The 13,635-nt window shown below is 32.8% G+C and overlaps 1 protein-coding gene and 1 long non-coding RNA gene across 2 annotated transcripts; both read right to left on the reverse strand.

Annotated features, from left to right (window-relative positions):
- Nucleotides 1–1,407: 1,407 nt before the first annotated feature.
- Nucleotides 1,408–13,014, reverse strand: LOC140047004 (nucleolar protein 56-like). The gene is made up of 10 exons (XM_072091802.1): nucleotides 12,878–13,014; nucleotides 10,467–10,668; nucleotides 10,168–10,338; nucleotides 6,560–6,758; nucleotides 5,910–6,097; nucleotides 4,959–5,110; nucleotides 4,276–4,376; nucleotides 3,631–3,779; nucleotides 2,815–2,936; nucleotides 1,408–2,515 (listed from the first exon to the last, which is right to left on the reverse strand). Exons 1-10 carry the CDS (start codon nucleotides 12,878–12,880, stop codon nucleotides 2,180–2,182), a joined length of 1,623 nt encoding a protein of 540 aa, XP_071947903.1. The 5' UTR covers nucleotides 12,881–13,014; the 3' UTR covers nucleotides 1,408–2,179.
- Nucleotides 10,902–12,309, reverse strand: LOC140047007 (uncharacterized). The gene is made up of 3 exons (XR_011844891.1): nucleotides 12,234–12,309; nucleotides 11,655–11,716; nucleotides 10,902–11,526 (listed from the first exon to the last, which is right to left on the reverse strand). It is a non-coding gene; the product is annotated as an uncharacterized lncRNA (long non-coding RNA).
- Nucleotides 13,015–13,635: the final 621 nt, after the last annotated feature.

The following is a 13,635-nucleotide window of genomic DNA, read 5'->3' on the forward strand; positions in this document are numbered from 1 at the left end:
AATTTTAACATAGCACTGATTTCAATTATATGTTATATGTTACAAATATTGTATGTATTTGTGAGCCAGATGGTTTTGGTCAGTAAACTATTAATGATAATGAATAAATAATGATATGATAAGAATAATTATTGATATTAACAAATGATTATGATTTGATTATATATGATAATAACTGATAATTATTTTATAATGATTTATACTCGGATACCCTGGCTTGAATTATTAAAATAAAAGTGAATGTTTTGTATCATGTTTATAATAAGTAAACGTAAAACTATAATATATCTATATTAACTAGCTATGTATAGTGTAATAAAAAGGTAGCTATTAGTAATTAATTATTTTAGGTTTAATGCTATTCTAGAGTCATATATAATATTTAGTAACATCAATAGCTATGTCAATTGTGCTGCTATTTAAATTAATGTATAGAAAAAAAAAACACATTTCAAATTATCTTTCTAATAAAAGAATAAAAATTTAAAAATATTTTGTGGAACTCATTTGTGTGGGAACTGTGTATATAGTTTACGATCGTATGTAAAAAAAATTACTTTAATTACATGTTAAATTTAGAATTTAATTTGTATTCATTGAACATGGCTGAAATTTTCAAACCACACCCCAATTCCCCAGCACAGATCATCATATTTATACTAATAATTATATTTAAAGCATCTTTGCCTCGTCTGTTGTTAACCTCTCGCTACAGCCTTGTTGAATGAATGAAATAATAAGAAAAGAAAGACAAATTTGTCTCGGACTTGTTAAATTGGACAGTCAACTCATGTTCTTCACATTTATTAATTATTTGCATTAGTAAGAATGTAAGAACATCTTCAGATATACTCCTAACACATTACAAATTTTTCCAACATAACTGCTATTGAAAATAACGACATGTTCATACAGAATGAAAGAAGAAGCATTATTGTCATTTTATATAAACTACAATTGCCTCAATTGAGTTTTATGGTTCTTCTCCCATAGAATTACTTGTAAAATTGCTAACATACTCCACTCTACATGCAACAACGCTTTCAGTCAAATTACAAGCATTGATATCAATTACCTACATGCATGGCCTGGTGCTCAATCAACCATGACATGGGACGAACCAGACTGTAAAAAACACGACTTCTGCTCACTTTATTATCCTTCTAATTGGCTCAGTTGTTGCCAAGGGGCGGAGTTACTTAGGATTGACTTTGATCGATAGGTGATATAGAATCGCAGGGATTTCTTTATGAGATAAGCACCTTTCTTCTAATATCCCCTATTAGCTGGATGTCCTTGCATATAATTCATTTAACTACAGCATTGAGTGCTATTAAATTGAGAATAATATTTTCCAATATTAATTTATTTTGTAATAAGATTAACAGAAGATAAATATGACACTTTTATAACTGGTTTAAATGAAATTTATTTCAATAAAAATGCTTGATGTTTATTAAATCATACCATTTTGTTAATATCTTTTAATTGTGGAGTAGGTAAAGACAATTGATTGATGTGTACAAATAATACAATACAAAATAAAACAATAATAATAGATACTATTTAAATTGTAATGTACATATTTCTTGATTGTTGTCATATTAATTTATGTCCAAGAAGAGTACATGAATCAATTTTGCTTATAAAAACGGAATGTTAAAATATTTTTATTACCAAATTTTATTAGCAACAACAGTACCTATATATGCACGCTTGGTTTCAATTATTATACCAAAATATACACATAGCTTACATACATCTAAGTTTGCAGGGGACTATATATTACGTTTTTTTTAAATCATTTTATCAATTTGTCAGGCCCACAGTCAAGGATATGCACTTTTCTCCAAAAAGGTAGCAATCTGTTCCACATCTGACAGTCACAATATTTGAACAAAGGTCCTAGGGATCGGTAGCCCAAGCTACAATTCCATCCCAGCATTAACCTATAACATATTATTAATTCATATTTATACTTTCTTTAGTTTGGAACCGTTAGAACTTCAACGAGTATGATGTTGAGAGAGTTAATTTTTGTTACAATGAAAAATTCAGAAATTCTAAATATACATGTTAATTGTTAGTATTAAAAATAGATTAAAAGGCTGGTCTTTAATGTAGAAAGGATCAATATATATACTAGCATTAAAATGCATCACCATAAAGTGGTCTTAGATTATTCTACTTGTTTAACTTTCTTTTTTTTCTTTTTCTTGTCAGACACTGGAGCCTCGTCCATCTCTTCTTCTTCCATGTTAACATCAATAGAGATCTTTTTCTTCTTCTTCTTCTTCTTTTCAGAGGTTCCGTTGCTTAGCACTGGTTCTTCTTCAACCTCATCCTCTTCTTGGACTGCCTTTTTCTTCTTCTTTTTCTTTGGCGTTTCTTCTGTCACGTCATCTTCCATTGTAGTGTCGGCCTGTGATTCTTCAGCCTGCGATTCATCCAGCTTTCTTTTCTTTTTTTTCTCCTTCTTTCTTTTCTTTTTTAATATAGCTTCATGTTCCTGAGCCTGTAAAAACATAAGAATAAAAAATATACCTAAAGCTGTCCACACTATTAGATTTTATGTCATCCCTATATGATGATGTCATATCACTACCATATTTGAGCAGAACACACCATTTTTTGTCAAACTATTGATAGCGTAGACAGAGCGTAAGGTGCAAATACAGATTTGTATTGTTAAATGTTAGGTACAAACACACTAATATGTCATCAGACTTTCAGAGGAAAAAAAGCCGATTTTGTGGAACTTAGAACAGATATAATATAGTGATAGAAAATATGCTGTTTTATGCATTTTATTACCTCGGTGACTGCCTCTTTCATTACATCAATGTTCTTTCTCGGTGTTTCACCAGTCTCATAGAATGACAAGCGTTCTTCCACCTGGCCTCGCAGTTTTTCACCAAACACAGAAGATGGTATTTCTATAAAAAAATATAAATGGTATAATAAATGTTTAGTAGATTCAAAAACATATATTTTGTTTGGTTTTAGAATGAAGCTTTTGTGATTGATAGTTACTAAGCCAGCACTGCAGATGTAGAATTGTGCTTTATAGGTTGTTAGGCAAAGGTATTAACATTATTATTTCTTGATTCTTAGAAACGAATCATGGCGTGTCTATTATGATTACAATAAAATATACATTTCAACTGGGAAGACATTAAATTTTAGTTGTTGAACATTAAATCACATTGAATTATAACGTAGAGACATAAATAAAAAGAAAAACATTTCACAAATGCTAATGGGTAATCGGGCAAAGGTATTCCCATTATTATTTCTTTATTCTTAGAAATGGATCATGGCGAGGCTATTATGATTACAATAAGACATTACATTTTAGTTGTTGAACATTAAATCACAGTGAATTATAACATAGACATTAATATTAAACAAATACTAATTATCTTTGGAATTCAGAGTTGAAAAGGAGGAATTAATTTCTGCCATTGTGTTGATATGTATCATTCAACATTCCTATAAACCAAAGATGTGAATGGGACAATAGGTATGTTTTTATTCATTTTGTCAAAACAAAAACGGTTGTGTAAACACGCCTTGAACGCCTGCCTTATCCTTTTTAGACTTTCTGAAAAGAATAAAATTATTACAAACCGGAAAAGCAATCTATTCTTGACGCAATTGAGCACTTGTTTGCTAGGTACCGTGAGATTCTTCCTTTGTTTTTGGCACCAGCCCTTCCAATGAATGTAGAATGGTAAATCAGTCCATACTTTGGTGTGTTACCTTTTGTTTTTAACGCCCTGTGTTAAATGAAAAATGTTAACATTTTATTTTATAACATTTAAAGAATGTATTGTCCCCCAAAAACATGGAAAATGAAGAATAATCAAATCAGACTTTAAATAGGCCATTTTGTAGCTTTAATCAGTTCTGTAGAAAAAAAAACCTTGAAAAAAATGTTTGAACGGTTAACTTGGCCGGCAGCCAATTTGACTATCTTTTGCTTTAAATTACATTTTTTTCGATTACATTATTTTTTTTTTCCCGATTCAATTGTTGGTCAAAGGGAATAACTATTACGTGACATTAAAAAGGAATATTCAACAACAAAATTGTAAAAAATTATTTTTTTCAGGGAGACAATACATCATACATATAAGTATAATAAAAAAACAGCACTTAATTAATTTATTTTTGAGAATGTGTTGAAGTTTTGATTTTACTTTTTACTACAACCATCATCACAAGGTGTACTAACTTGTCCTAATGATGTCATTATTAACATAAAAGCATTACCTGAATAAAGCCTTTTCAGCACCTAGGATCTGGACGGTGGAGGCTGGGTATTTAGCCAAGTTGGTCAGGCTACCAGCATGTGAAATCAAACGAGCACCAACCTACAAATGATAGTTAAATAATATTATTTTTTTTCTGTCAGTATGTGATCTTGCCTGGCAAATTCCATACCAATATCTGTACATTTTTATTGGAATTAGTCTCTAATTTTTTATATATTTTGTTCATATATAAAGATATAAAGTTTGCGGTACACCACGTATATTAGTTCTGAAAAGAACAGTTGAGTTTCTTGATGTTTTCGATCAATTTGATTTCGCCATGCAAACCTTCAAACAATATATTTTGTTCATACTATTCAGGTATTTTACACGCATGTTTAACTTTTGATTGATGCTTTTTTCAAAATGTATACATATGTATATATATCATATTTATTTATTATTTTTCTCTTTTCTCTTAGTTATTTTTATTGCGCTTGAATGCTGTTATTTAACGTCAGTAGCATAACAGCTATGCGCGCTCACAGGGGCCCCAGAGCTCAAGGGGCCTCAGAGCATGATCAGTCCAATGCAACTACTCAGCATTGGGGCCTTTGCTCTATATCACTGTTTAAGGTGCAATTGGATTGGTTGTTAGTTTACAGAGGGTCATAGAATTTGTGATTTAGTTAAGTAACGCACCTGATCTCCAATAAGAGCAGCTAGATTTGGCGCCACACTCTGCATTTTATCTTGCAAGTAGGTATGCAGACTCTTACGATAGTCAGCCAGGGCAATCACACGGTTTGAGAAATTCTCAATGTTTATCAGGTCAATCTTTGAAATATCCATACCTTTAATTTAAACAATACAAATAAAGAATTATTACACACACACACACCAGCGTATTCTTGCCATTTGATTGGTTAATTTTGTATCATGTGCTGTTCAGTATTTATAGTTCTATTGCATAAAAGTTTATATAAATTCCTGTCATTTGATTGGACGAATGTGGGTCACATGGCGTGCAATAGTACGCACTATTCAACGATCGTTAAATAGTACTTTTTGAAACATTTTTGTTTGTTATTTAGATGTTATATAAAACAAATAATGAATGTTTTGTATTCGTGTAATGGTACAAATAATGGCACTTGGTGAATGATGAAAGGTTATATCAACTCGGCTTTGCCTCGTTGATATAACCTTTCATCATTCACCTCGTGCCATTATTTGTACCATTGCACTCATAAACATTCATTATTTGTATATTATTAAATGGTTCTAATGCATGCCTAGTTTCTAAAACATTTTTTATAATAATTTTGTGCAACGCGAGGCTAGCTCAAATATTAAACCTACAATGCAAGTTACTATAACTGTTTTTCTCCATAGCCAAAATCTGAAAAATGCCTTTTTCATAGTCTATCCTTAACATTGATTAAACATGTAAAAAGCAAATTAATTAAGTAAAAGTTTAGGTATGTTATAAAACAAATAATTAATGTATTGTTTTTGCATTGAAAAGCCTGCTTGAAAACATCAGGGTATGGGTGACAAAATGGGCTGGCATGCAAGAGGCTTGTTTATGGTAGGGACTGGAAAGTCTTCACACTTCCGGCCAACCATAACAACATAGACATTGTTTCTTACCCATTGATGATTTGCTTGCGTCATAAATAGCCTGTGCCTTGGCAGAATCCATTGTGATTTCTTCCAATCCCTCTAAACTGTCTTCCGACAAATCATCACGACTTTTGATGAACTTGGTCACTTTAGCATAGGTCACATTATCTGTTACTATTTTGATCAGCTCTGGAAAGTGATAGCCATACCATTCTCTGAAGAAAAAAAACCACCCCATTTAAAAAAAAAATCATTTAGTTGGGTAAATTGACTAACAGGTTTAATCACTGTCTTTTAATCACTGTCCCCTAGTTTAGTTAACAAGACAAACATACACACAAGATGCTTTATATAAGCATATTCTATTAAAAAACCATATTTACCACATTACCATATATACATATTACAAGTAGTAGAGTGCCACCTCTACCACAGTCATAGCTCAAAAAGTGCATCCGCATGAAGAGGGACCACCCAATATGCCTTACAACATCTCTGCTGCACACATTTATTTTATTTCATTATCAATAGAGTTAATTTTCTAAACAAAAATGTCTTGATACATGGTTCTTCATTTTAAGCTATTCCATTTCGAAAGAGTTCATGTCTGCCTGCCACATCCCTTCGCCAAGTCTAGTAACAATTTAGAAAGAAACAGCATTGTATATATACTGTACCTTATACGCATACAGAATGTGTTTATGTCTTTGTCCAACTGGTCCAAAAGACTGATGGATTGGATGATCATGTTATCAACTCTGTTTACGTTAAACTTCACTTTGGCTCTGGAGTAGCTGTGGCCCAAACCTAATTGGGCTTTCCCCTCCACTTCAAGTGTCAGTCCTTTGATGAGAGCATGGAAATGTAACCGAATTCCTAAAACATTAAAGGTAAAAAGTTAATGCAGTAATTGTTAGTGATTTTTTATATTAATGATGTCGCCGTCTTCCCAAAAGATGCACCCTTGGTTCTTTTACACGCATACAAGCAAGATGCTACACCAGACCTTGGTATGTTTTTAATGTTTTAAAATTAATTAGAAGATTCGCAAACATTGACCACTGCATGTTGGTTTCCTGGGGTAGCACTAACATTTCATTTTGTTTAGCCATTTGGCGAAAGTCAAAATATTTTTTTAGTCAAATCAGTTTATCTATAGCCAAAATGGCTAAAGTCAAATTTTTTTATTTAGCCAAATGAATCGGTTTATAGCCAAAATTTAAAATTTTTGAAATATAGTGGTAAAAACATTTAAGTCAATTTATCTATGTTGAACATTTTTGTAAGGCATTGAGATAAAGAACCATGCCTAAATCACTGTATGATAAAAATATTTTTTTTGTATTTTTTTTACATGATCAAAACAATTTTTCAAATTGTTTTTAATCATACAGCATCTACGCTCGCGCTAAGGTCAAATTTTCGTTTGCCAAAATGGCGAAAGGTTTTGAAAAACATTAGCCAAATTGAAAATCCTTTAGCCAAATTTAAAAAACCATAAAAATTCGAAAAAATGTTTATTAAATAAATAATGCATGTATTTTTTAAATATTTTATTTCTTTTACATTTATATTATTATTAGGTATCCCAATGAACCTGATTTTCGTTACCGGGATTTTAACACGTTCGTGAAATTTCAAAAAGTGACGCTTCTTTGAAGTTAAAAATATACTATTTCTTATGTACCCATGAGAATAAAAATTATATGCCTGGAAAGATCTTGTTTAAGGGATTATTTTTATATATTTATAATCTATGTTTATTAAATATTATAATAGAAAACGCGAGTTAAAAATGAGGTACAAAAGCCGGCGAGCCGAAATCTGCGCGCTAAAAATAACTTTGGAAAACACCTACCCATTTTCGCACCCGATCGCACGAGGTCCATAATAGGTAGTGGAGTAATTTTTGTTGCATGTTATCAGGCTTTAAATACTCTTTATTTTGATATGTAAATCGGTTATTATTATTATGTACATCCGCCTCAAATGTCAATTTTAACGATAAAAGTTGAATTTTTGAGTCTTTCTCACTATCAAAATCTGGCTAATTTAGTATTGAATTGAAGCTAATTTATATTTCTGTTTGATAAAACACATCGTTTTATTTGACTTTGCGTGGACCTCGTGCGAAGAGGCCAACAAGACCAACCCCTGAAAAAAATAATCCCTACCATAAATATCAGTGTTTACCATTTTCCTTACGGGGGATTCAGTTCTCCGCTTATTACTAAATTACCGTCGCCCAGGCAATGTGCATGGTATGCATGTATTAGCGCGTTAATTAATGATTGGATAACCCCCGCAGTGGACTGTTCCATTTTCTGAACTAGTCTTCGCCGCACACGAGACATGTCGAAAAATGTCACCTCTCATCATGGAATATTTGCTTCGAAACGTCAATTTTAACGATTTATTAAATTATTTAATAATTGGAATATTTATCAATCTATTATATAAAACAAGAAATGTACCGCAGAAATTTGAGAAGCTTTGAATTTGCTATGCAGCGGCCGTAACCCATTCTATGTAGGCGGCCGAAACGCGCTTTGGCCATGGTTGCCGTTGCAGTATACGCTGTTTCTTAGCTATTCAATTTAAAGCGCAACTTTCGGTTAGAATAATCGAAAGGGAAATAAAATTAAACATGTTAACATTATACTATTGAGGTAATTACTTTGTTAAATTTAAAATTCCCCTTTTTAAATAACAGAACAGCCTCGTTTACGGAAGTATTCGTCCACATGTTTCTGTTTACATTTTCTTCTCGAAGTTCATTTTCTACGTCGAAGAATAGGGACTTCCCCTTTTATTCGCTCATCATCACGTCGACGACGGCCGGCCGGCCACGAACCAATCACATTAACTGTGTGTCATTAAAACGTCATCGAGGCACGCTCTGCGCATGTTTAAACAGAACTAAAAAAATTAACACGGCGGTCGTGACGTCGTCACATAAAATGCTGTTGTGGTAAAAAGTGTACCCGAGTCAGAAAGTACCGAAGTGTGGCGAATTCTCGCTCCCATAAGAAGTCACGCCGACCAGGCTAGGCCTAGGCTTGGAAATGTATTTTCGCCAATTTGGCGAACGAGGCAATAATTATTTTTGCCTAATGGAGACTCCAGTCGCCATTGGCGAGCGGTTACCGCGAGCGTAGAGCATTTATACAGTTATCAATTTAATAAGAAACATTTTACAGTTTTCTGAAATCCCCTGAACGATATGTTACTTTTGTTTTTTACGCTTGGCTGGTCATGTTTGCGTGTGACGGCTTCCATGGCGTACCAGGCGAAAATCGTGTCCAAGAATCACTCAGAATCACCGCCGCGCAGCGGGTTAATGTTTTTAAATTGGGTATGCTAAAGAGGTGCGAAAGTGCAGAACCGCCGGCCTAGGCCTACAAAATTATGTACAACAACGCAACGGTATATCGTATGCTAAAAATATTGAGGAAAATTCCTAGCAAACGAACACTCGTATCGTTGTTAAACGTAAGATAATATAGGGCAAAGCACAGAGTACGTCTTTCCATCCCTCAAGGCTGCGCCGAAGCGTTCTGTCAGGGCGAGAAATTTATCCGATTATTATTTATTTACACAGCACCACAGAAGCCGGCGGCCGGCCCCGCTCAGATGCACGTGTGTGTTTAGCTAAATCCCCGTTAGACTCTACCATTTCCCGCATGTTGGTTTGTTTACACTGACGCACGAGGGAAGTTTATTAAGGCTAAAATATGAAACTACATTAAATTGGAAGACTCTAAAATGCATAACGCATACATTTTTGATTTCGATAAGATTAAGACGTCATTCATCGAAGATACTATAATGTTTCTTTTTAATCTGAAAAGTACACCCCTATCGAAAAACAGACAATCCCGGTAATTAGCCGACCGTCGATCGTTTGTGCAGCGCACAACACGTGATAGTTTGGGTAGACTTCATCATCCATGTGTCGTGTAACGTCTGTCTCTCTGTGCAGTCTACCTCTGCTATCTCCATCTTTTTGAAATAATAAAGAGACGCCTGGTACAACGAAACAAGTTGACGAAAAATGGAGCTTGAAGTAAACAACGTGATAACGAACAAAATAAATGCTTGGAGATCGACAAATGGACCTTTTAGTTGGACTTTATGCTTTCGCCAAAATGATTATTTAATTATCTATTTTATCATATGTCATCGCCAAAATGGCTAAAGTAGCCGTTTTATTTTTCGCCAATCTAGAAACGTTTTGGCCCATGGCGACTTGGGCGATCGGCCAGTGCGAGCCTAGGTTTCATACCTCTAAGGATTTCGGGAACCACACCAGTAGACTGACATGGAACCTTGAGAGCTTCTTGAATGGCAGATCCAATTTTGACATCACCGACACCTAGAACAATCTTCTTCTTTTTCTTAGGTGATTCTGGAAGGTTGGTGTCGAGGAACAGTTGTAAATCTTCGTGAATTACTCCTGGAAATAATTTTTTTTTTAAATGAGTTAGAAACTCATCATATGAATATTAATTATTATCCAACTGTATAGAAATAAGTTTAATATAAAAAATAGTAAACCATGGAGTAAACACAAACATATTATACCTTCTGAAATACTGTTGATGTTGTCCAAAGCATTGGTACCAGACTTGAAAGGTGAAAAAGCATGGAGTTTCACCAATCCAGCAAATTTTCCAAAGTCTGTCACTCCTTGTTCAACCAGATGCTGTTGCATGGAAATTTCTTCAAATTCTTGAACAACAAACAGAGCATAGCCCGAAGCATGCTCGAAAAGTGCGTACAGTGACTGAAAAGAAAGGCGAGTTTATTCACAATATAAATGAAATAATACTACCTACTAGCCTAGGCCTAGGCTAAGCCTAGTTAGGTATGTCAAGAAAAATTTCAAATCTATTTGATTTTAACCAAACTATTTTTTTATAATTCTATTTAAAAAATGGAATTCAACAAAGTTTAAATGAACAAAATCGGTCAACTATTTTTTTTTATACGATTTCTTTTAATAATCAAATTCGGTGATAAATTGTATATACAAAATATACAAAATTTTGTGACCTTTCTTTTACTTCTGAAAATATAAAGTCATAACTTTTTTGTTTGTAATTCTTTTTTAATTCTTTTTTCACACCAGTTGAATATCAAACTGATAACATCAAACACAATACATTCATCTGTATATCAAGATGATTTAGAAAAAAAATGTATTTAAACTTTACCCCCTCCCCAATAATAGAAATACTGGAACCATAAATATAGCATATTTTAACACATAAAATCATTTGAAATTTGTTATTCACACAGGTTGAATGACAAGATCATGTATCTACACTGTACATTAAGATGAATTAAAAATAAATTATATTTAAACGTTACCCCCCTCCCGCAAAATAGATATTTGAACCATAAACATAGCATATTTTAACACATAAAAATCATTTGAATTTTTTTTCACACAGGTTAATTGGCAAGACCATGTAACTATACTGTACATCAAGATGAATTAGAAATAAATGATTTAAAACTTTATCCCCCTCCCAGAAGATACAGGAAACAATTATATACAGTACTGCTTATTGCGTTAATAAATCGCCTTTCACTTTTACTGGTAGCATTCTCTTCTCTTTTTTATGTGTTCCTGACATTTCTATAAAAAAATAAATATAATCATAACTATAACATTTTTCAAAACATACAAAATCAAGTTTAAACAATAAATAAATATTGCATTTAAATAAAATTCTATATTACTTTCAATTAATAGAATGGTCTTACCAGACAAATTGTTGAAATAATAGTTGGATGTCTTGATTCTTTAAATTAAAGTCTGATATCTACTGTAAATAAAGCAAAATAAAAAGTTAAAATAAAACAAAAGATGATTATTCCTTATACTATTGAAATCATCCAATGGCAGACCACCATTATGGTCACGTGGCATATATCAGCCAATGACAGAATAGTACACCGCCATATGCAATTTCCAAAACCACACCAGTTATTTCAAATGGTGTTTTAATCTTAAATTATCTAATTAATTACATTGGAATCTAAACAAATATCGTATAAAATAATAATAATTAATATTTATATTTGACATTTTAGTCACAAATCTGGCTATAGTACGTCGATTTCATAAAAAATATGGCATTTTTAATCTGCTTTAACATGCACTATTCATTGAATATAGTGTATTGAACAACATCCATTCTCAACCCCCAGCTCTGAAGTTGGGTTATTTGTTGTGGGCTAAACTGTGATTGATTAACGATCAATTTTCTTCAAACTTAGTAGGAATACTGTTTATATTATAAAGAAAAATACAGGATATTTTTTGAAAAAGACAATACTTACGAAATGTGTAAAATTAATGCGTTTTTCCAATGCTAAAATTAACTTGTGTACCACGTCGCGATCGCTTTTCTAAAAATGTTGTTTTTTTGACAAAAATAAACTTTGACCTGTTTACTATGTAAACAAGTTCAAAGGTTAGTGAAATTCAGCCAATAAGCATTTTAAATTAATTTTTTAAATCAAGCACCTATATGAAGACGAAAAAAACAGGAACGAGTTTCCCGACGAAACCCACAGTGTGTGACGTCACGTATCTTGACATACCTAGCCTAGTACAGATAAAAATCATGTCCACTACTAAAGTTTTTAACATAATCATCAACTTATTTGCATGTTAGGCCTAGGCCTAGGTAGAATTATTATCATCAATTTGTTAAATCATATTGCCGAAAGTAACCTGGTCCAAGCTTATTTGACTGGCCTAGGGCTAGCCTATGTACAAGTTAATAACTCAATACGGATGCCTCTCACTGCCCTCAATCCCTCGGCATGTGGCATCGGTCTTGGCCATCACATTGATTGAACATGCCTGCTGCTAGCCTGGTTGGTAAACTTTTGTTAGGAAAAGAGGCATGATAGAATTCGGATTATTTCTATAGTACACAGGTTAATTACACACTAATTTAACTTAATATATTGCTTACCATTTTAAAAACCTTATTTAGTTCTGACCAATCCAATCCTAATACGGTTAAAGTGGTTTTTAAGGATAAATAATGCGTAATAAATATGTTCTTTTCTCACGTGGAGCGAGACACCATCATCGTGGAAATAAAAACACAAGCTCGCTTAACTTCAAGTGACGTCATCGATTACTAAAATTACTGCGTTGAAAAAAGGGGAGACTAATTCTGTGTAACTGAAACGCGTTTCATGCGTAGACACTAACATTCTTGTCATTTACAATTAATTGCGCATTACATTGCGAGAATGAATTTGGAATACATTTTACAAATTGAAATAATTAGTGATTTTTAGTGATTTATGAATTTGGCTCAATCCCGTATCGTAGCCAGATTTTTTTATAAGGGTTCTTTTCAAGGCCAGGGCAAGGGAATATAATAATAGTAGCATATTGTAGGCCTTATTATTAGATGAAAGTTATAATTTTCCTGTTTGTTTTTTGCTATGGTAAGATTGCCTAAAAATTAGTGGCCAACTGTCAATGCTGGTTTTTAGTTTGAACAAAAGGGCATTTCTGGGAAAAGAGCGGGCTTGAAATGCCATATTCAGTCAGAATGTTTGTTCTTTTAAACTTTATGTTTCTTTTGTGGAAGGGACTAACATTATTTAAAAAAAAATGAGTGGCGGTTTTCCGCCATTGTATTATACAATACATAGAGAGTCAATACCGAAAATATTCAAAGAATAAAAAAGTCGTCAACATGCTTAGGAAGTTATG

This window comes from Antedon mediterranea, chromosome 4, assembly GCF_964355755.1.
Source record: "Antedon mediterranea chromosome 4, ecAntMedi1.1, whole genome shotgun sequence".
NCBI lineage: Eukaryota > Metazoa > Echinodermata > Crinoidea > Comatulida > Antedonidae > Antedon > Antedon mediterranea.